The sequence below is a fragment of the Agelaius phoeniceus genome, chromosome 1 (genome assembly GCF_051311805.1).
Source record: "Agelaius phoeniceus isolate bAgePho1 chromosome 1, bAgePho1.hap1, whole genome shotgun sequence".
NCBI classification, from domain to species: Eukaryota; Metazoa; Chordata; class Aves; order Passeriformes; family Icteridae; genus Agelaius; species Agelaius phoeniceus.
This window is the reverse complement of record NC_135265.1, coordinates 56642734-56667626: the sequence shown is the minus strand read 5'-3', so window position 1 is coordinate 56667626 and position 24893 is coordinate 56642734. Positions and strand designations below refer to the sequence as shown.

The window sequence follows — 24893 nt, the reverse complement described above, 5'->3', positions numbered from 1 at the left end:
TTATACACAGACATTGGATGTCCAATTATAAATGAAACTAGAGACTTCATAATCTTGCACACTTTTGAATTTTGCTGCCATCTTCATCTTATTTTCCTCTCTTCCACCAACCCAAAAGCTTTATAAAATACATAGCTCCGTCTAGGTTGTGATCAGTTAATTATGCTCTAGCAATTTATGATGTTTTAAAAAAGTAATTCCCCGATTAGGTAGTGGTAAGCATATACCCTTGCTGCAGGTATGGCTTTCCACTCAAGTGAAAATAGTACGTGTAGTGTTCATATTCACTGATGAATGCAACAAACATGACTGAATGCCTGACTTATGCCAATATTGTCTGAATCCTCAAATTCAGCAAGGAGAAAAAACTGTAAAATTACAGTAGCTCCTTCAAAACTTTATCAAAATACATCACTCTATACAGCCTTATGTCTTTGAAAACTTTACATGGAAATATTTTTGGAACTTTCTTTTTCCTGGTTATTAATATGAAGCAGTGCTCTGGAATTAAGAATACATTCATTCCATTGTGAATGTTTGAACAAGAGAAAATTAAATGTAACCTGAAAAAGTTAAATTTCCTTCTGCAACACTTGAAAGCAGAAGTTCCTGCACTTTTCTAAGGTGGCTGTGCTGTTATTCTCCAAAGATTTCTCCCTCTTATTCCTGACCCTTCATCATGATTTACAGTGACCTCACCTTGTCTGGATGTGAAAATTGTTGGTGGTTCCAGTGTGTTCATAATCATGTATGGCAGCTGCAAAAATCATAGCGAAGATCTCCAGCTCTGTCAGCCAGTGCTGAAAAGAGATTACAGTACAATCAGGTAAGTTGTCATTTTCTCAGGCTTTTGTCTTCTAAAGTAAGTTATTTATCCTCTGTTGAAAGTCAGCGTTGCATGTCATTACCTTTCCCCTGAAGTCTGCCAGCTGTTTTAAAGCAAACTTCTCTGGCTGATACGTAAAAGCCAAACCAGTGTTCATCCTGGGCTTTCATCCAAGTAAATTGAACTACAGCAAATAAAGTCTAAGGCAGAGCAAGGGGAACTGTGCCCTTCTGAAAGAGCAATGTTTCAAGGAGAGAAATGAGGAAAACTTAAGAAAGTCAAGGTTCATCAAGGGGAACTTGATGATATATGTGCAGGTAAATGCATACCACCACGGTATGTATTTTCAGTTCAGTTTAATTGAGAAGCAGAGACTCAGATACAGAAGAATGTCACTATTTTCCAGAAAACAGAAGTCTTTTTCAATCACTGAATCATGAGGAGAACAAGGAAGATAACTACAAAAGATTTACCTCTTGTGATTTATTTATCATTTTAAAAACACTTGAGAAAGTCCTGAAGTTTGTGGAATTTTTCCTAATTCCCTAGACAATGCTTAAGTCACTTTTGCCTTAGATTTATAAATAGATTCAGATGCTTTTAATAATTTGTATCTGAGTCAAATAATTTTATTGTCTGGTTTTCCACTGAAAAGGTGGAAAAGGAGTCAAAGGTTTTAGATACTGTAGATGCTGTAAATATTTGTCTGAAATGCTTAAATGTATTGCATTTAGTAAAGCCTTTTCCACAGTGACTGCCAAATACTTCTGTAACACCTCACTGTCAACCTGCAAATGTTTTGACAGGCATTCATATACAAACTACCTTTTAATTCAAGGCCCAGCAAAGGCACTAAGGTATCCAAAATCTATTCTAGATATCTCCTAGAGCTCAGGGGCCACCACTAGTATGTTAAGCATGTGCAGGGAAGCACAGGTAACAGTGGAACTGCACACAGCAACCTGTCTAGCTCTTTATCTGTGTTTCACAGTCATCTCTGCATAACCAGTGAAGAATGGAGCAAGTCTCAGTATTAAAGATCCCCTTACATTAAAAATGTAGATGTTTTTCAAAAGATACTTTGCACAATGCTACTGACCATAATCAAGATAGTTCTTGGGTTTGGGTTGTTTCTTTTTGTTTGGTGGGTTTTGTTGGCTTGTTGTTGTTGTTGTTTGTTTGTTTTTGGTTTTTTTAATAGCAAGGGAGAGAGGATGGTGAGGAGTGCAAGAAATGATCAGAAATGGAAACCACTATTTTCTCATATCTACATAACTGATCCAAGATATGACTGGAGAGCACTGATGGTGGAGAAGTCTGTTCAATTTTGTTTCCAGGTGTGACATGTGAATAAGGAATGATTGCCAGATGATTAAGAACATTAATTCAACTTTCAAGCAACAACTCCCAGCAACTGCAAATGGAACTAAGGTTTCCAGGCTACATGTCTAGATCTGGACTTTCATTGCCCACAGGGGTCTGCCATTTCCTAAAAGGAGAGACTGCAAATGATAGAAAAAAATCAGGGCACAGGTACTCAGAAACAGCCAGAGCAAGTCTGTATTATGGTTGCAGAACTCATTCAAGACACATTCAGCTAGTCCAATGCATCCACTTCAGACCACCTGGACAGCATCTGATGATTCCCACACTAACAAGATCTCATGACCCAAGTCTTACAGCATCACCAATGCATTGTGTCTTAGTGTTTGAGGTTTCCTACCTTGTCTCTTAAGGCACATACAGGGAAAGTGCTGACTTGCATACCTTACCGAAGCATCTTTTGTTAAACAATTTTGGGTAAGGAAGGTTTTCAAATATGGTGTAGTAAATCTTACTATTAGCAGTATCTTGTATTAGCAGTATTAAGTGTCATAACAGCATTCCAGGAAGATGACCCAGAATAAAACTGGAATTACAGATGTTAATTTTTGGTAATAAATAAAGCAGTGTAAGTAGAACAAAGTCAAAATAGGCTTGTGAGTAACACAAGGGAAGTAGCTGGAACCTCTTAGTCCCTTTTCTCCTGACACAACCTTGCAAGACAAAGCAAAAAAGACAACAAAGAGCCTGAAGAGAATGGATGCAATCTCCATCAATATGGTGGCTTTACAATTCACTGTTTTGTGGTAGATTTCATCATGGAAACAGAAAGCTAATTTTTAAAGAACAAAGCCATCAAGACCAGCAGGACTGTGTCACAAAAGATGAAAAGAGCAAGGAAATGTGAATGGTTTTGATTTCTAAAGGGCTAATAAAACCAATCCAGAATAAAACCTTATCAAAATTTCTGTGATGGTAGTAGGTCAGAAATGGTGAAGGGTAAAAGGCGTGAAATACCAAGTATTTGCTTGCAGAATGAAAACAAAGGGCAAGGAAGCATAATTGACTTTCAAAAATATACAATAAATGTGAATCATTAATTATTAGGGTGGCTCATTTGCATGTAAATAAAAGGATTGATGAATATAGAAAGAAGAAGGAAGAAGGAGTAGTGTATCCAAATCTCACAAAAAAAAAAGAATGCATTTCCAAGAAATTTTTACAATGTATATAATTAACTAGTTTCCTTCCCAAGAGTTTATTAACTTTTATTCCAAAGCAGGTATTATTTTCAAAGCTTATGATGATCTGCTTATTAATCAAAACAGGCTAGTGGAGAAGATTATCTCACTTCCCTTTAGTACTAAAATATGTGACAGAAGTCCTGCACTTTCACAGTTTTTCAAGTCTGCTGCAGGAAATAGTCTCCTGTAATTCTTGTCAGTATCAGAGAAAGAAATCTTAAGCTTTACAATTTTCCCACCATCGTCTAGGTTAAAAAAGAAATTGTGGTATTTCCAAGCAGTAATAAAGATTAATCAGAAAACAATACCAAAGAAAGTAATAATCAGAGCTGAACAACAGAGTTTAATAAAGGAAGGAATGAAATGAGCAAAAAGTGTGTCAGCTCTTGGAAGCTGTTCCTGCAAATCATGCTTGTATGCCAATCTGCTATGAGATAATATCATGGGGTGACGTTATGATGCTGAATTGTATCCCCATTTGTCTGTCTTGGCCAGAAATAAGTTTTAAGACTTTAAGACTGGTTCTGAGTCCAAAGGGGAGGGGGGAGAGAAGCGCAGTTTGTTTTCAAACAATGCTCTCACTCCTCCACATTCCTGCTCCTGGACTGTGTTGTCTGTGGACGGATGTGGGGGTTTTTTTTTTCTTTTCTTGGGACTGTATAAATCTGCTCTGGATTGAAAACCCAGAAGAGCACCGGCAGCTTGCACCTGTGGCCCACTGGGCCAGACTTGTGCAGTGGCATTTCCAGCACAGGAGAGACTGATAGGAGACTGAGTAAGCTGAGCTACAACCCATGAAGGGGACTTTCTGAGTTTATTATCTCTTTGGAGTGGTGAGAGGTTTCATTGTTTAATACTGTTCTTTTTTTTTTTTTTTTTTTTTTTGTGCTGGTGAATGCTTTGCCTGTTAAAGAAACATTTTTTTCCACTTTTCTCCAAGGGAATCTTTTCCCAGACTGGCTAGGGGAGGGGCCACTTCTTCTTTTCTAGAAAAAACCCCTTTGGAGGTTTTCTCCCAAATTTGCCCTAAAGCAGGACAGATAAACATCAGATTAATTCCAAATTCTCTTCCAGCATTTTGTCTATGAGAGAGCCAAAATTCTTGTAGTTCATACGGTAATGTATAATAAACTAACTCCAAAGCATCATCCTGAGGGAAAAAATAACAGGAAAGCTAATGAAATTTTGTGAAAGGAGAGGGAAAGAAGATTTAATTGAAAATAATTTTTTTAAAAAATGAGAGATGAAACAAAACTCTTCAGAGAGTTCATAAATAACAGGGAGCATGACAAAGGCAAATGAACCATGTGAAGACAAAACAGAAACATGTTTCTTACTTTTAAGACTAGCACAAATTTTAACTCTATGGACTATTTAAATATGAAAAAAGCAATTTTCCACATTACAATTAACTAGAATGATTAGCAAGAAAAATGAGGGGTTTTTTTCTTATTTTTGTATATAACTTTTTAAACATGATCTTCATCCCATTGGTGAAGAATTAAACCAATGGCCCTAACATACTTCTGAAACCAAAATCTTATGTTCCAACATGTCCAAGTTACTTACATAAATACTGTAGAAGTGATGAACTAAAGAACTATACGTGCTACAGTAATGGTAAGATAGTTATGTGAGCAAATCCTGGGAAGAGGAAAATGTATCCTATGTTTCTTTATTGTGTGTGAGTACATTATGTACGTAAGAGGCTAGCCCTGCTGTCAGCAGGACATTAGGACTGATAACTTCTCATTTTCAAACTACGTTAATCTATGCACTTTGAGATTGGTTGTATAGTTTAAGGAAGGTGAGGTGAAAACAAAGAAGAAAGAAAAAACCCTAAAATCTAAGTTTAAAAAAGCATTCAAACAAGAGAAGTAAAGCTGAAATGTCACAGTGCTGCAGGTTTGTGGAGTGGTTTCCTATTCTGCTATATTGATCCTAAACCAAATTACAGATATGATTTCGGTGTGGGAATGATTAGTACTTGGGAATATTCCTGAGAAGCAGAAGACACTCCTCTGGACCATAACTCCATCATACTGCTTTGCATGGACTACTGTCTATGTAGCTAATTGCAGCAATGGCCTCAGTTCAGGCACTGGCTGCAGTGCAAGCATATACACACTAGCTTGCAAGCACACACTCCAGTTCCTATTTTCTAGATGGAAGTCTGGGACATGTACATTCTCTTACCACTGCACATATTTATGCATATTGCAGAGATACACTTCTGTAAAGGATAATAAAAAATGTTTTTATAAATACATTAATGGCAAAAGCAGGGGGGCAAGGAAAACTTCTGTTCTTTATTGGACATGGTGGGGAATACAGTTACCAAAGGTGAGGAAAGCTAAGGTACTTAACACCTTCTTTGCCTTAGTCTTCACCAATAAGACAGGTCATCCTCAGGACAACCAGTCTCCTGAGCTAGTAGACAGGGACACAGAGAAGAACAGATCCCCTGAAATCCACAATGAAGCTGTTAGTGACCTGAGGAGCCACCTCCATGCTCACCAGTCTATACGACCAGGTGGGATCCATCCTGAGTGATGAGGGAGCTGGCAGAAGAGCTCATCAAGTTGCACTCCATCATTTATCATCAGTCCTGGCTAACCAGGGAGGTCCCAGATGAGTGGAAGCTGGCCAGTGTGATGCCCATCCATAAGAAGGGCCAAAAGGAGGATCCAGGGAACTGCAGGCCTGTCAGCCGGACCTCAGCACCCAGCAACATTATGGAACAGTTCATCTTGAGTGTGACCACATGGCACTTACAGGATGGCCTAGGGATTCAGACCCAGCCAGCATGGATTTAGGAGGAACCAATCTGATCTCCTTTTATGACCAGGTGACCCGCCTGGTAGATGTGGGAAAGGCTGTGGATGTTGTCTACCTGGACTTCAGCAAAGTCTTTGACACTATCTCCCATGGAATAATCCTGGAAAAGCTGACAGCCCATGGCTTGGACAGGTGCACTCTTTGCTGGATTAAAAACTGGCTGAATGGCCAGGCCCAGAGAGTGGTGATGAATGGTGCTGTCTCCAGCTGGTGGCCCGCCACTAGCGGTGTCCCCCAGGGATCTGTGTATGGGCCCAGTCCTGTTTAAGATCTTTACTGATGATCTGGATGAAGGGATCGAGTCTACCATTAGCAAATTTGCAGATGACACCAAATTGGTTGTGAATATCAATCTGCTGGAGAGTAGGAGAGCTCTGCAGATCAACATGCATGGGCTGGATTGATGGGATGAATCCAACAATATAAAGTTTAACAAGACCAAATGTCAGATCCTGCACTTTGGTCACAACCACCCCCTGCAGAACTACAGGCTGGGAACAGGGTGACTGGACAGTGGCCAGGCAGAAAGTGACCTTGGGGGTACTGATTGGCAGCAGCCTGAACATGAGGCAGCAGTGTGCCCACATGGCCAAGAAGGCTGGTGGCATCCTGCCCTGGATCAGGAATGTGTGTCCAGCAGGATGAGGGAAGTGATTCTTGCTCTGTACTGAGCACTGGTGAGGCCACACCTTGAGTACTGTGTCCAGTTCTGGGCCTCTCAATTTAGGAAGGATGTTCAGATGCTGGAGCATGTCCAGAGAAATGTAACAAGACTGGTGAAGGATCTGGAGTACACGTCCTATGAGGGGCAGTTGAGGGAGCTGGGGTTGTTAAGCCTGGAGGAAAGGAGGCTCAGGGGAGAGACCTTATCACTCTCTACATCTCTACAACTCTCTCAAAGGTAGTAGGCAGGTGGCAGTTGATGTCTTCTCTGAGGCAACTAGCTGCAGGACAAGAGCAGTTTAAGCTGCACCAGTGGAGGTGTAGGCTGGACATTAGGAAAAAGTTCTCCACAGAAAGAGTGATTGGGGATTACAATGGGCTGCCAAAGGAGGTGTTGGAGTCACCATCCCTGAAGGTGGTTAAGAAAAGACTGGACGTAGCACTTAGTGCCATGGTCTCGTTGATAAGGTAGCGTTAGGTCATAGGTTGGACTCAATGATCTCAAAGGTCTTTTCCAATCTGGTTTATTCTATGATTTCAGGTCATCTTTTCCTCTGAAACAGAGGTTGGTTTAGTTTGGTTTTGGGGAGGTTCTTTTGGGTTTGGTTTTTTATGTCTTTTTAGTCCGCAGCATTCTCTCTCTCAGAGGAAAAAAGTCTGCATTTCTCCATCACTTACTCATGTATTTTCATGTCCTTCTGTTTGTCTCTCTTTTAACGCTTTCCTTGCTTTATTGCACTCAGAGGCAGCATAGGAAATCCCATTCAGCACTGGTGCATCACAGGCTAGAACGAAATAGTAGTCGTTCACTCACATCTGAGTTGTTGCTAAATGACTAACACATCAAGAAGCAGAAAGATGGAAAAAAAGGTAGTTCTGAACATGCATAGGATGGAGGTCAACTATATTTGGGCAACTGTTGTAATCCAGTAGTCTTTTGGAGCATGAAAACTGCCGTTCTTCCATTGTTTTGGGGTGAAAAAGTGAATCCATTTCCTCTAGAATACAATTCTAGAGGAATACCACTAGAATACAATTCACATTACTCAACATTGCACCTGTTCCGACTGACTACAGCTTGCAGTGCATTTTCAGTAACTAATGTCCTAAAAGCAACAGTGACCAATTTAGTATCTCACAGGCGGTTTTGAGTATGTAACTGTATTAGCTGCAATTCTGACCAAAGTGCTTTCTACTTCAGGCACAATCAGAAGCAAGTGACACAATTTCCATCATCAGCCTGTTTGAATCACCTCTTGGGACAGATAGCACCTAAGTCCTTGCAAATCTGTTTCTGATAAATAGCAGCATTTACTGCTTTAACTACTGTGTGACTGCAATTCACAAGTGTAATCTACATTCAACACAGGAAACTTGTGATGTTAACAGGAGGCTGTGGAGCATGTAACTCCTCAAGGAAGAACATCCAGTTCTGGCTTCAGAATTGAAAGCAACATCTTAGCGGCAACCAAAGAACTGCGGAAATACAGATCACATGCACAAAACAGTTCCCAAGTGTTAGCAACTCTACAGTGGTTGAAACTTGCCTAAAAGACATAGCAAGTGCTGCACTATGCCTTGTTAGCTAGTACCTCTCTCTCTTATACTCCATCACCCAGCAGACACTGGTGCCAGTATTTTGGGTTTGTTATTGAGCTGCACAGAAAAGGGTATCATCAGCAAACAAATATCACCACAAGCGTTGCTGACAGACAATTTTTATAGTGATTTTTTAGTTGATCAAAGGTGTTCATTGCATGAGAAAGTGTTAGAATTTGGTTAGACTGAGGCACTTGGTTTTTCCTTACCCTTTTTTTCAACAGTTCCAGATACAGAGTTTGTAACAACTGGGGAGTGTTCAAGAAGGCCTGAGCTGCAGCAAGAGCCTCAACATCTGCTGACCTGGGTTCATGTGTCTGCTCTGCAATACAAAGACTCCATGACCCTGGAACTGCACACTGCTTAGTGAAAGGACTTCAGAGAAATGAAATGCAATAGAACAGAATTACATGTATTCAAGTACCAGCCGCAAACAGAACAATCACTGAATGGCCCTGGTATAACAGGAGATAACTGGTCACTTTTGCCTCTATGCTTCTGCCAGTGCAAGAGCAAGGGCAAATTAGATGCATGGAAAAAAGTGAGGCAAATAATATGGGGAAAAGATCTGCTCCACATAATCAGACTAAATGCAATTTCATTCTTTTTTCTGGCTGCAGCAGTAGCCAGGAGAAAGAAGAATGGAATGAATACATAAGTATTCTTTGAACTTTCCCTGCTATTTATTCTCTCCCCAACCATGTGGGCCAGCAACTTTCTGAGCCTCCAGCTAAATCCAAACTGCAGTGGAATCACTTCACTCTGGAATCTATCTTCCTTCAACTCCTCTAGTCCATCCTCAAATGTATTTCTGTTGTTTGTCTTGAGACCCACTGTGGGAACTAAGTTTTTTTTTATGCCCTTGTTCATTCCTGTCATTGTTGTCAGACTTCAGCTGTCTGCAGGTTTCTGTGCAAGCCAATCCAGATATTTTTGCTGTAGAGAAGTGGATTGAGGTCAGCATTTCCAGCATTTCCAGATCCTAGCACTTATTATGCTCAGATAAGTGGAATGAATTATCACTTGGATGTACTCTGTCCCTACCTTAAGTTAAAAAGAAAGCTTAGACAATAGAATTCTTCATATTAGGTGAAATGAATTCCAGTAAATGTGTGTTGGCAAATTCACACAGAAGATCTGTGGCAGGGTGAAAAACCAAGCTTGGGTTTCTCATTCATTCTGTCATTCATCCTAACATAACTGTTAAAAGAGTTATCAACAACTTCCTTTACCCTCTGTTCCTAAATAATCCAAAGTCTTTACCTTTATTAGTCCAGCCATATCGAATTAAGTATGTCTACAGTGTAGACAGCTTCCACTGTGCATTATCTCAATTAATAACCAGAAACTCTTGTAAACTCACTATATATTCAGGATGCCAAGTCTTTTACTTACCACAGTGCCTGTCTTGAAAAGGAGGTAATGGACTGTCTGTGAGACATCTGCAGCATGCATTAGGTTGTGATAAGGATTTTTGTGCTTACTGTAGCCAGCCTCCAGAGCTTCCACAAAAGACACCAAGGCAGATATGGGAATCTAAGTAAAGCAGCACAGAATTAAAGAAAGGGAAAAAAAAAACTAACAAAAAAGCATCACCAAACAAACAAATACCCACAAAAACTCCCACCTTTAATGGCTAGCATCCAGACAGGAGTATTTTGATAATAGGTTCTCAAAGAGCCATGTGTACTTCACAAACAAACAAAATGCTAGAACATTTGAAATAGTCATTCAAGAGAGAGAGTGAATTCAGGTTACTACTTCAAATTGGTTTTCCCATCCATAATTACATTACATGTGACTCCTTCTCACAAATAAATATACAAAATATATATACTATGAAATGTTGTCTGGAGCAGACAGAGTATGAAAAGTAACAGCAACCGCTGGATTGATTGCCATGGAGAAATATTTCCAAATAGATTGCAAGCAACTGCCTGTTACCTTCATGATCAACTGGAATATATCTCTGCTTTACTATTCACATTTAAAATTTTCTAATGAAACACATGATATAGCAAATCCTAGATAGTCTAAGAGGAATATAATTTATCAGACCTCTGGGTTTTCAGAGCAAAATCTAGCCTGCCCATCCAAGGGGATTGCCATGTTTTTCTGCCTTCAAGAGTAACTGCAATTATCTGACAAAATGCAATTCAGGGGATTTCTAGAAAGGAGACTATGCAGGTGGTAACATATGTTACTGACAACATGGGTTCTCCAGTTTCCTCTGCTCAGACAGCAAATATATTAAACACTAAGGTTTCAATATAAAAGATCACTGCTCTTCTTCTCTTAGGTACATTTAAGCAGAGGATGCAGTTCTAAGCAGACATCTTGATGTCTCATCAGGCATAGGCAGATCCTGAAAAATCTAGGCATCTGTAAACTCTTTCCAGTCAAAGTGAGTTGGGAACCCCTCAGAAATGGAAATGTCAACAGTGGAAGGGATGACAGAGTATCTGCGTGGGGACAGTGGTCAAGAACTGCATGGCAATATTTCCTCTTCAAAGTTGGAGGAAACCTCTGTAACAATTATGAAATTATAGAATAGTTTGGGCTGGAAGGGACTTTGAAAAGTCACCTAGTCAACCAGCCCTGCAATGAACAGGGACATGTTCCCTTATATCTAGTTTAAATCTATCCACTTTTAGTTTAAAATCATTAGCCCTTGTCCTGTTGCAACAGGCCCTGCTATAAAGGTTTCTTCCATTTTTCTTATACGTCCCCTACAAGTACCAGAAGGCTGCAATAAAAAATCCACAGAACCTTCTCTTCTCCAGGCTTAAAAACATTGACTCTGTTGGCCGTTCCTCACAGGAAAGGTGCCCCAGCCCTCTGATAATTTCTGTGGCCCTCCTCTACAATGGCTCCAACAGTCCATGTCTTTCCTGTGCTGAGAACTCCAGATCTGGATGATCTGGATGCAGTACTCCAAATGGGGTCTTATGAGAGTAGAGTTGGGAGTAGAATCACCTACTTTCACCTGCTGGCCAACCTAATTGGAATGAATTTGAATTTGCTTTCATACTCTCCTGTTCTCTTTTGTTCTCTCTTCCTGAGCCTATGAAGCTCAGGAAAATGACACCATCATTCTCAGAGGACCAAATGCAGTATTTCAGATGGATTTCATTTAGAACCCCACCTAGTTCATGGCATGTCATTGCAATTGACAGTACTATTTAAATCACATCTGTTTTTGCTTATTAGGGAAAGTGCAATGTTCACAAATTCTTCAAAGATCACTAAAATTGCATTTTTAATTGAAAAAAGCAGGATGAGAGGGAAGTTGAAAAAAGATAGCCATCTTCTAACTACTGACCTTGAAACGATTGATCAGATCATAGCGTGTGAGAAGTTCATAGAAAATGAATTTCAGTGCATGATCCCCACTGGCATCATTTAGTGCAAATACATCAAAGGACCATTTGTCTACATTCTGCAAGAGGAGGTAGAAAAGACAGTTAATATGGTTATCATTTTTACCATATCATTCCATTTCTTCACTTTCTCTCACAATTTGAGAATTCCAGTAGTGATGTAAAGGTGTCATTATTTTTCAATAAATTCTTCATAATCCATTCAACCAATGAATATGTATCAGTATACTTATTTGTGCTGTGTGATTTATGTTTAAGAAGCTTCCATTAAGAACACATATGCTGGTTTTTTATTCTAAACACAGCAGTTCTCTACACTGGAATTTAATTGCCAAAAGATGAATCCTAAAATGTAAAAATTCTTATTTGTTTTAGTACCTGAGACATGAAGATGGTCCTATTTGGGCTGATGTGGTACACTAAGTGCTAACAATTATATAAAATTCTAATCTTTATAACAGAAGAATAAATATCAAATTCCAGTTGGGAAAGTTACAGTCAGCTTTAAATTACCTACTAGTGTTTCAGGCTGGTCAGTCAAGAGATCCAGGAGGGGAAGTTCACTTCTCAGCTCCTACATCTAAACTTTAAGGTCTAATCTTCTTGCAGAAGTTTGAATGTGAATCTCAAATGTTAGGGAAGGCTGTGGGAGGTGACAGCATTCATTATCTAGCAAGAGATGAAGAGAAACACTAATTCTTTCTAAATGCTCAGTTTCCTAGGTTTCTGTCTCTTCTTAACCTTTGGGGACTTGATATATAAGTCAACAAGCAAATTCAGGGATAGATGTTATTCTGCTCAACCTTATTGGAAGGCACAACATTTTTGTAGCCACAGATAAGCAGAAGTCTATACTGCAGACATTGTAAGTGACTACAGGTTCTGTGTTCATTACCTGTATATTTGCTAGCCTAGAAAATATTCCTGTCATGGCATGGGCATCAAAAAAGGCTGAAAAATTCAATTCTAAACCATGTAACTCCTTCAGCAGTAATTAATGTTAGACAGTGAGGTTCTGTCTCTAGCACTAGACTGATGAACAGCAGATCACCACAGCGTACTCTGTAAATGTGTCTCTATGAATGGTTTGTATAACCACTATTCAAATGAAAGACAAGGCTGATTGTCCTTTTATGGCAACCAGTCTTTTATCTCACAGCCATGTCACACAGAAAGGCAACAGATTACTGCAGTAGAAAAATTAGTATAAAATATATATAAAGAGAGAGGGATGCTGTGCACTAAATTAAAAAAAAGCCTAACTTCTCATCCACTGAAAAAATGGGACAGATTATACATCTAGAACTTGTGCTGCTAGAGCCTTCATTTTTTTGGTAGAAATTGCAGTATTTCATTCTTTTTAAAACCAACCTCTGTTGCAAAGCTGTGATTCCACAGCTTTGAGTTATTTAGTGCAGATGTCGTCTTGACGACAGCAGCAAAAATGAGAATTTGTAGTTAAAAAATAAGCTTGTTTTGACTTCATTTCATCTCAGTCCTTGTCATTATTAGCATGACTCTGAGGGGAATGTTGATTATGGCAATCCAGAACAGCTGAAGATGTGTGTGTGGGGTACACTCCTACACCCTTTTACATGCTTAAATCATCAGGTCATTTTACAGAGCACACTGAGCAGTCAGGTCACTGTAAGCGTTTTTTAATTGACCTTACTGGACTGAAGCAAGCAACAAAATACACCATTTTCAATGGAGGAAATGGGACTGAGAAATTTCAGATGAAATATGGTTTTTAACACAGAAGACTTCACAGAATCCTAGAATATGCTGAGTTGGAAAGGACCCACAAGGATCATCAAGTCCACCTCCTAGTCCTTCACAGGACATCCCCAAGAGTTACACCATGTGCCTGAGAGCATCATACAAATGCTTCTTGAACTCCATCAGGCTTGGTGCTGTGACTACTTTGCTAGGGAGACTGTTTTGCTTTCTTCAAAGTCACTCCCATTTCAACCAAATCCATTACCAGCTCCAAAAATATCCAAGCAAAGACATGTTCTCAAAACAGTTTTGGAAAAAAAAATATATTCTAGAGTGCACAGTGACCAGGTAGATGCTACTTCACTCTGGGGAAAATTATGCCTTTGTTGTTATTGGTTTGTTTTAACTTATTCTAACATGATCACTTTTTACAATCTAATCATTTGAAAACATAGAAAAAATGGAGGAATTCTATAAAGCTTAAGTAGGTTGAGAGTAGATGATGATTCTTCAACTGTCTTGTTACTGTGGAGGAACTCAGGAGAAGAGGTACCAATATAGATATCTTCTCTCATAAGATGCTATAGACTGTAGTTGCAAAAGAACAAAGAATTTATATCCCCTTTCAGGAGTGAAGCAAGTGAAGCTAGCACTAGTCAATATGCAGTTGGAAAAAGGTGCCGGTGGATACTTTGATTCTGTATAGGAAGGGCATGTTTGATCATTCTTCTTGCAATTCCACCACATCTTTTGATAAGTTCTACTATTCAAAATGAAAAGGATAGCTTAACTGCAAATCTTTTCAGTGTGGAGAAATGCTGCAGGATGTCTTAATGAGTTTTATACTTAATACCCCTCTGTATTGCTCCACTATATCACCTTTTTTCACTATTGCATGACGTGGTTGAACCACATGCAACACGTAATCTGCAAAACTGCTGTGTAGGCAGCTAGTTGTCAACTTGTTTGTAGTCTTGATAATTCCTGCCTAAGTCAAGAATTTTGCCATTGTCCCATGGATTGAAGCACTGTTTATTTTTCAGACTACTTCTGACTGTTTTCACTCTGAAACCTCAAAACTCAAAGAAGGGTCCATTTTTATAAAGTGATTGTCACTTTGAAGACCTGAAGCTGAACAATGCAAGAAATTTCCTTCTCTCACAGCAACAGATCCTTTCCCTTCTCCATCTCTCTCCATCTGCATTTTCTTTCTTCCTTGTGAAATATGAGTGATTTCTAAATCTTCATTTTAATCACTGTAATCTAGAACAGAATTGCAACCTTCGCAACCTGAAAATGACCACAGTCTTAAAGTTCATTCTTTCTTTTATTGAAAGGATAATCCCTTAGGCCAGTTAAATGATTAATGTATGGGAACTAATTGAATGTCAGAGAGAAAGAAAGACCAAGAATTAAGACTCCCCTTATCATGTCAAATATCACAGTATTATTTTTATGCTTTGTACAGACCCCCCTTCAACACCTTTTTATTGGGATTACCTTTAGCACTCCAATTACAGCTGGTGGGTAGCTCAAGCCGACCATATTTGAAGTACGCCTGTACATTCTACCAAGATTAAATAGATAAAGCAACACATAAATATAATTAAATGAAACAAAACAAACAATCAACAAAACTCATAAAACAACAGACAAGGAGACCTTGTTTACAGGAGACCTTGTTTAGCATAGAAAACCCTAATTGGAATATGGACCTTTTTTCCTTCCATTTTGTTCCTAACTTGCCCAATATTCTCAATACTATTCTTATTGTATAGCTTAATTTGAGATTGTACACTCCCCAGTATCTCACAGCTTGGTTACTGAGCTGAACATGACAAACAATTTGCCAGTACCAGGTCTTCATCAGATGGAAATACTACACTCAAATGAACAAAATTTTCCCCATTTTCCATTGCACATAACTGTACTGACCTTTCAGTTCCCTTAGTCCTTGCTGGCCCACATGCAAGCTAATTCTGAGTGTACTTCAGAAATCATTTGTATGAAATGAATCAACTTCAGTGTGATACAGCTGTTTTTTTTGTCTGCGTGTTTTCAAGATTAGTATAAAACCTTTTCAGTGTTTGCCATGTGTCTGTGTTTCAGGGAGTGAGAGAAAAAGAACAAGGCAATAATCAACATCTGTAACCATATTAAACAAAGTATGTAATGTGCCAGATTTTAAACTTGATTATAAAGTATATTTTAAACAGATTATAAAGTATGTACAAGTTTTTCAAATTGTTTTCAGGACACACTGTGTTTAACAGGATTTGGGAAATGTAGAAACTCTGTCAGAGCTAGAAGCTCTTTCCACAGGTCACCTTTTTTTTGCCCTAAAGCACTGTAGGACTAAAAGGAGATGATGGAAAGTTCTCTTCTCCCATCTAAATGAGCCTGTGCAAAGTCTTCCTTCACTGCCGTTTTTGTCATATTCTGCACTCAGACCTCAAAAAAGTCATTCACCTTTGGAGACTTATATTTGCCCATTCCCAAATCACAGAATCTCTTATCCCTTCCTTTCTCTAGTCTGAAGCTCCATGGCATTCTCTTAAGAGACAATTGAGGCAGAACCCCTTTCCCTTAGCTCAGGAGAGTCACAACCCTCTTCCAGTGCCATATTATATCTGAACACTTCCTTCTTTGGGTCACAGTGATCCAGGTCAGCTGGAAAACACCCCACTGAGCCAGCTTTCTGCATTTACTTCCTTGTTGAGCAAATGCCCCATAGAATGAGGGTTAATTCACAAGAAGCCTATCAAACCTTGGAGAAATCTGTCCCAAGGAGAAATTAGAGGTTTAGTCTTAGCAGTTTGCTGCTACTCTTAACACATGTACAGTAACTTTAGTGCACAGACAAAAATATTAGCTATAGTCATGACAAAGGAGGCTTCTGTGAGTATGTGTGGATTGTGGTCCACTGTCTGATATGCATAACCTCCTGCACAGAGGGCTGTTAGGCTGTCACTGCAATTGTGATCAACAGTGAAAGATGTTCTGCTCTTCCACTCCTGACTTGAATTTTGCTGTTACAAAGTTACACCAGAGATATGAGAGCTGCTCTCTTTCAGGGTGTCCAAAGAATGCTGACAGTTTCACATATGCCAGCCCTCCTCCTGGCTTAAACAAAGAAGGTCAGTGAAGAGTGGTTACTTGACAAGAAAAGGTAAGATTAGGAGTCCATATTGAAATGAATAAATGTTTTAAAGGGTTAAAAAAGTAAAATCAGTTTTAGTAACAGGTTGTGATGTAAGTCACAAGAGGGAAGGCTTAGAGAACTCAATGGCTTTTTTGAAATCCTCTCTAAGCTCCAGAATTTTCACATCAGTTTTGATCTATGGTTAGCTCCAGTAATAATATGGTAAAGGACTTTGTTCTGTGTCTTAGAACTTCTTCATAAGAAATACTAGACCACAGAAGTAAATGGAAGCAAGGGAGAGTTTGATCTGTCCAAATTTTAAATGCTGTCACTCCTGATCTAGGACTATGCTAGATAGATAGGACACTCCTATCTAGGACTAGTGTATATTGTCCATCAAAATTATACCGTGTGCTCTGTAAGAACAGAGGACTAGGTACTGTTTCAGTTTGCAGTCTTTTACTAAATCACATGGTTTTAGGTGTTACCCAGATCTATGTAGAAACATTAACAGAAGCACATTAAAGTGTTCTTCATTCAGCAGTCTTCCACTAGTCCTCTGAGGTCTTCTGGCCTAAGGTAGTCCTCTCCACCTCCTGTCATTGTGCCATGACATACTGTAGGTGAAACCTGCAGTACCTGGGTAGATAGTAGAATAAAGTAATTACATAATACTTCACCTTTCCACAAATATCCCAGCTTGCACTGCATGGACGATACTCCTGAACCGGGGTTTTTCCTCAGTCCTTTTAAGCATCATCCCCATTTGCTGTGTGAAGGTAGAAGCCAACCAGTCACGGACCTCTGAGGGCACAGAGTCAGACTGGATATCACTGAGTTCATCTTCTGTGTCCAGTAAACGCCTAGAAGGATGAGGAAACTGAAGGGTAAACAGAGTTCCTTAGAGAGTACTACAACATTATTAAAAAAGAAACTCATATATATTCTAATTAAAGCAGCTGTTAAAAGTCCTTGATTCAACAGCCTTAATAAAACACACTAGTACAACTCTTCAACTGTTTGTTTATTCTCTTACGTACTTACATTTCAGATTGTGGAACTCGCTACTAGGCTGAGAAACAAGGCGTATCAGCCTTCTGAAGCAAAACTACATGATCCTCTAATATCTTTACATCTTCAGCTCATCATATTTCTGAACTTTCTGCCTTTCAAAGATAATTTATGGTCATTTCTGGGAATTTCTAGCATCTGAGTTGGTAACATACAGTCCTCTCCTCTCCCATTCTGGTCATCTGTGTTGACTCCAGAAGTGCATTAATCACTGGGTAAATGCATGTAACCAAGAGGGGGGAACTCCTCTGCAATGTCTTGCCAGTCTACCTCTGTTCATGAGTAACTTTTTTTTAATTTCAAAGACATCATACAAGTGAAAAATTTAACATTGTTCAGAAGAAATAGTTGAGTCTACTCAGGCTACAATAACTATGAAAGCATTTCTCTAAGAAAAAGTGTATTACAGTTATGTTTGGTTTTGATCTCCTTCCCTTTTCCAGGAAACTAAAGAACTTTTTAAATGGAGGACTGAAGATCTATTCTAAGCAGAATACAATATTCTTATGATTAAAACCATATTGTCTACGAGTAATAAATCTTGGCTCAACCAACTTTCACAACTGGGATGTAAATTACAACTGGTGCCAGATATGAGTGCTGATGCCTGTAGTTAGCTCACCTAGTTTCGTCAATGTATACTGACTCAAGAACAGTCGCTGCATATTCCAAATTCTTCTTTAGATCTACAACTGAAGCTTCCCCTCTCTCCAATTGCTTTACCAAAGACCGTAATCTAAAGAAAGGAAAACAAAAATCTGATTATTATAAAGCAAAATAGGTTTAAAGTGAGTGTCAGTTCCCAGGATGAGACCTTGCATACACCTTGACAGGTGAGAACTTTTGGAAGTCTCAAGAGACTCAAGATTTTGAAGTTTTTTTCATGTTCATACATGAAGTCAACAAAATTTACTTTTCAAAGATCAGTTACAATGATGCCAGGTAAATATACATAATTCCATGGGTTATCACAGAATCATACAAACACAGAATGATAGAATATGATGAGTTGGAAGGGACCCATCAGTATCACTGAGTCCAGCCTCTGACCCTACACAGGACACCCCAAGAATCACAACATATGCCTGAGAGCATTGCCCAAAGGCTTCTGAACTCAGACTCCTTGAGTCCTGTCACTAGTCATGAGAGGGAAGAGATCAGTATCTGCCCCTTCACTTCCCCTCAAGAGATTGTTGAAGACTGCAGTGTTTCCTCTTAGTCTTCTCTTCTCCAGTCTGAACAGATCATGTGGTCTCAGTCACTCTTTGTAAGGCTTCCCCTCCAGATCTTTCACCATACTTGTGGCTTTCCTATGGACACTTTCTTATATCTTATATTGTGGTGCGCAAACTGCACATAGTACTCAAGGTGAAGCCATACCAGTGCAGAGCAGGGCAGGACAATCACTTCCATTAATCAGCTGTCTGTTCCCTACTCAAAACTGAAATAAGTAAAAATAGAAATTACTTTAAATTTAACACAGGAGCTAAGAGAGGACAATTTCAATTCAGCCATAAGAAGGAACTTCTTGAATAGTATCTGTTAACAAATTACTCTTATTCCTAATGATTGACATACACATGCAAAACTCTATTAGAGTATACTTAGAAACACTATTGTAGAAATACTATACAAGGTTAGGAAATGCGATGATTTTCATTAGATCAAGCAGCCACCATATATCTCCTGTGTATTAAACAGTACTCACTGCTTTCACATTTGACTAGTAAGCATTGCTCCATATGCCTCCTTGTTTCTTCATTCCGTGTATGGGGAGTCTGCAGTTATGACCACATAACTAGCTACCAGAAACACTGTACACAACTCACAGCAGTCAATTTTACAGAAAGAACATGACCTTTGGTTCTTCCTGACTTAATTGATATAAGTAATCGGTAGCTTTATGCTGCAACTCATTCAAAACTCATGTTCAATAATAGCACAGTGAGTAATGATTGCTTCTTGGAACCAACATTCTTCAATGAACATTATGCAAAGTACTATGTGCATCAATCATTTAGAAAAACAGAAGTACTGCTGTTCCTCACACCATCATGTGAAAAAATTACACTGTCTTTGTCTTACCATCCATTATCTTTAACTATTGCTGATTCATTGAGTCACTACTCTATTCATTGAGCAGCTACTCCCAATTAATTGTATTAAATAAGAGCCTGGTGATAGTTTGCCTTTAATGTATGTGTTTTGGTTTGGTTTTTTTTTTTTTTAATAATCCTAAATGGAATGAAGAGAATCCAGGAAAATTTACTACCTGAAAAATTCTGCTTCAAGGTGGCTGAAATAATTTTGAAATTCAACCAAATTCACCTGTGGCACTTAGGAACACAGTTAAGTGAGAGCTTGGCAGTGCTGGGTTAACGGTTGGACTCAATGATCTTAGCAGCCAACTCTAAGATCAACTCATTTGTGATAACATTCCTTTGAGAGCCAGATCAAATAGCTTTTAAAAAAAAAGTAAAACCAACAACAAACTTTATAAATTAACAAAATAGTTATCAGAAATAGACCTGACTGCATAAAAGCTGGCTTCGGTATACACACAAAAAAGTTTGGAAAATAAGCATCTGCTGAACTGAAAGACAAAACCCTTCCTTCTGATCTTCAGCACATTCCTCGCTCTCCTCTGGAAAACCACCATAATTACTGGTAAGAAATTCTTACTAAGTTTGAGAAACAGTGAACCATATCAAAGAATTCCTACATAGAAATAGGCATGCATCTGCCATCTCATTATAATTGACAAGCTTGATAAATTGGATATTCTGAGAGTCATACCAGAGTTAAAGAGCATGTGCAGACTATCTAAGCACATAGACGGTCTGACAGATGCCCTGCAACAGTATCTGTCTGCCTGTTGGGGTATAAAAAAACTGTAAAGCAAGTACACAGGATATTTAACACTGCCCAAAAGTATCCAGCGCAGACTACAGGTGGTTATGCATGTAATGGACATGTGCAGTAGTTTCAGTCAACTGGGCGGACAGATGTCTCCACAGTTTGCATAGTGTAGGAGCATTGGGGGGTAGGATGGTTGGGACGGATGGAGACGGGAGATCTCTGAAGCTGGGTCATTGTACTTGCGGTTTATTGCAAAGAGCGTGGGTGCAGGGCCCTGCTGTGAGCTGCCAGCCACAGCTCGGAGCAGGCCTGAGAGAAGAGAGGGGTAGAGAGGATGGGAGAGGGTAAGAGCATAAAAGGGTAAGAGAGCAAAATCATAAGAGAGTAAAAGGGGTAAGAGAGCGAAGTTCTCGTTACAATACAATAAATCTTCTTCTGTGTTGAATATTCTAATTCTCACTAACCAGTCTAGTACAATATACAAATCTTACAGCATTTACATACAGCCTATAAGAATCATTACTTTACCATACTGTGTTACATTTTAAACCCTAAAAATTACTCTTTGGACCCCTTCTGCCAAGCTAGTAGGGTCTGCTCTGAGCCTTGGACCTGTCTGCAAGCAGAGGGTATTTTTTCATCAAAAGGGGATTACCTTCAGCCAGCCACACCATTGTCTTCCAATTGTTCACTAACTAAGGTATCTCAAAGCTTGCTTTCATTTCAATCTTGCTTATAGTTTCTATATTCTCAAAATCTTTTGCCAGACAATCATATTTATAAGGCTTTCCTGTTTCATCTTCCCCAACAGCAAAGCAAATCCCTGAAACCCATTCCAAGAGAGAATTGGCGGGAGAAATAAAGCATACACAAGAAGTAACCTAGAAGTTCAACACCTCTTTTTACAACAGTCACTGGGTATTATTCATTCCACACTCTGCCACATCTTAATGTAAGGCTCTGCATACGTATATAATGTTTTCACTGTGAAAAAGACACACCTAGAAAGCCAGGTCATGTTGCAATACTCAAAAACTAAAAATAGAGTAACTGGTAGCCTGTGACACAATGAATTTTTATTAGGCTGGATAGCTATCTTCTGTCACTACTTTTGTATACAAAAAAATGCAAGTCACAACATTCAGAGGAAATGAAAACATGTGCAAAGAGCAAACGCACAGTACTGCTACACTGGCATTTTAATCCAAAAGAATTATATGCAATTTCCCAAGTAATTGCTTTGCCTTCTTCATGTTTCCTAAAATATTCTCCTTCCTTTGAATAAAAATACAAACATTTAAAAAATTAAATAATCAATTATTTTTATTATTATTAGAAGCATGAAAGTACAATGATGATAAGTTCAGTGGCCTTGGCAGGATGGTAAAAAGCTTGTTTCAACTCACCTTGAGTGGAACATGAAAGAATGTTGAGATAAACTTTTGACAACATTAGTCAACTATAAGTGAAATCAAATAGTTTAGGTTTTCACTTCCCATTTATAAATTCTTTCATGCCTATCGAAGGAAGTCCTGCGCCGGAAATTTTAGCAAACTTTGGCTTACCGAATGATTTTCAATACAACAGCAGCCTAGGCACTTCCTCAGTGCCAGATCCTGAGAATTATCATTGTCTCCCTGTCCTACTACTGAGAACTCTAAAGGATGTGCACTCCTCCAATATGTAAACACCTCCCTCATTCTCAGGTTCTGAACATTGGGAATGGAATGAGGAAATATAAGCAGTTAAAAGGATTGGTCATGTTTTGTTTTGTTTTTTTTTTTTTTTTATTCAAGTCAACTGCTTCACCTAGCACAAACCTTTTATAGAAATCAGATACACAGATGCTAATGGAAGTCACTGGGGGTGGATAGCAATGATAAACCACCTGTCTGTCATATACTTCCTCAGGAAAGTGTGCCTTCTCCCACTAGTGAAAGAAATGAGCCAGGAGATTATCTTAGGTGGTCATTGTGGCTTCAGAAGGCTAAGATGAGGTGAGATGAGTCATTCCACTGAATAAATGTGAGAGCTGAACAAGGATAAATTTCAGATGTGGGAGAGAAAGAAAGGCTGCTATATTCTTTTTTCACAACCAGCAATCTTCTAATCAGTATTTCCTAAAGCATGCCTTCCTGTTGGCAGACTAGCTCTTTTTGAGATATTAGTGTGAATTAGTTTTTCAAGGAAACTGTTCAAACACAATATAGTCACTGAATTTGTTGACAATGACACCCAAAGACAACAAACTATATCTTCCAGAATTAGGCATTTTCAAACCACTGTTGCCTTTTATAAAAAAAAACCAACATCCATTATAACACATCAGACACAAATCTAACAATTTTTAATTTGCATCTTTAAAAATAGGTACTTGAAAGAAACTGTCAATAAATATATTTAATATACAATAAATAGATAATATATTATACATATAATAAAACCATACACAATAAGATCACCTGCCCTGGACTTAGGAGAGCAGACTTTGTTATCTTTGGGGACCCGTGTCATAGAGTGGTAGAGTCCTGGCGAGCAGAGTGGCATAAGAATACTGGCTAATATTCAAGGATCTCTTCCTCCAAGCTCAGGAACAATGCATTTTAACAAGAGAATATGGGGCAAAAATGCCAAATACATGGATAAGGAGCTGCTGAGGATCTCAGAGATAAAAAAGAAGTTTACTGAAGGTAGAAGCAAAGACAAGCCAAAGCCCAGTTAGAATTAAGTCTAGCCAGAGATGTCAAAGACAATAGAAAGAGCTTCTATAGATGTCCTGATAACAAAAAAAGACTAGGGATAATGTGGGCCCTCTCTAGGAGGAAGTGGGAGACCTGGCTACCTGGATAGGCCTGGAATATGGAGAAGACTGAGTTTCTAAATGAATTTTATGCCTCAGTCTTCCACAGCAAGCGCTCCAGACACCCTGCCCAAGTCATGAAAGGAAAATGCAAAGACTGCGAAAGTGAAGAGCCTAAGCCCACTGTAGGAGGGAATCAAGTTCAAGACCATCTAAGGAACCAGAATGTGCACAAGTCTATGGGATCTGATGAGATTCATCCATGGGTCCTAAGGGTAGACAAAGTTACTAAGCTATTATCCACCATATTTGAGAAACTGGGGCAGTCAGGTGAAATTCTTGATGACTGTGTGTTGATTTGGCACAGCCTGGTTTTTGGTAGTGGGTAGGGTGCTACAGAGGTAGTTTCTGTGAGAAGCTTCTAGAAGCTTCCACTGTGTCTCACATGCCTAGAAAGCCAGATCATGTTGCAATACTCGAAACTAAAAATAGAGGTTTTAGTTTCACAGAAAATTCTTCAAGGATAAATCTCTAACAGCTTTGAAGATGGACATGCTGCTGGCCCAGTCAGAGAGGTTGTTATCGCCCCTGTGAAAGTGTATAAGAAGAAAATAAAAATAGTACACAAGCAGTTTTTGTTTCCAGGCGTGGCGAGGTGCCACCAGGGGCCATCCTGGCACAGCCAGTGGTGATGCGCTGCTGCAGCCACCACCATCTTGGTGTGGCCCAGAGACCCTTGCCTGCCTGGCTGCCCCTAGCCAGCCATGTCGCAGGCAGAAGGGCAGGAGCAGCACTGGTGGCTTCCCAGTGCCCCACGTGAGGAGAAGCGTTAAATAGCACCAGTGCCACAGCAGCCACCACTGCCCACACGATGGTGGCAGGGTCGCCTAGCCAGCAGCAGAAAGATAACTCCAAAGCAGCAGATAAGCAGCAGATAAACAACTCCTCAACACAGAACCTAGATGAGATCGACCTCTCGGCACTGCAAGATCTTGCAAGATCTTTGAATTAGTGGAACATGTTGCCAACGGTACTTACAAGCAGCAGGTTTTTTTCCAGTCACAGACGAGGAGGAAGTGAGGACATGTTAGAGAAAACAACATGGCGACACCAAGTTCAGTGGAAAACAAGAGACGGGGAGGAGGTTCTTCAAGCATTGGAGATGAAATTCCACTGCAGGCTGTGGTGAGGACTATGGCTAAACAAACTGTACCTTTGTAGTACATGAAGTCCATGGGAGATGCAGAGATACACTTGCAGCCTGTGGGAAAAGTGCTCATGCTGGAGCGAGTGGATGTCAGAGAAAGCTGTGATCCATGGGAGGTGTGAATAGAGAGACAGGGCCCCTGCTTCCAGAGATAGAGAGCACCCTTGCTTCCAAACTAGAGTAGCTTAGAAGACTGCACCCCGTGGACGAGTGACCCACACT

The 24893-nt window shown here is 39.4% G+C and overlaps 1 protein-coding gene across 1 annotated transcript in view; it reads right to left on the bottom strand.

Annotated features, from left to right (window-relative positions):
* The window catches only part of PDE1C (phosphodiesterase 1C), a 274035-nt gene that overhangs the window by 62066 nt on the left and 187076 nt on the right, over positions 1-24893 (bottom strand). Inside the window, exons 4-9 of the mRNA XM_054629572.2 lie at positions 18428-18541; positions 17415-17597; positions 15093-15159; positions 11816-11932; positions 9889-10029; positions 700-800 (exon numbers count right to left, since the gene is read on the bottom strand). Of these exons, the coding sequence (XP_054485547.2) occupies positions 700-800; positions 9889-10029; positions 11816-11932; positions 15093-15159; positions 17415-17597; positions 18428-18541 (723 nt within the window). The remainder of the gene's footprint in view (positions 1-699; positions 801-9888; positions 10030-11815; positions 11933-15092; positions 15160-17414; positions 17598-18427; positions 18542-24893) is intronic.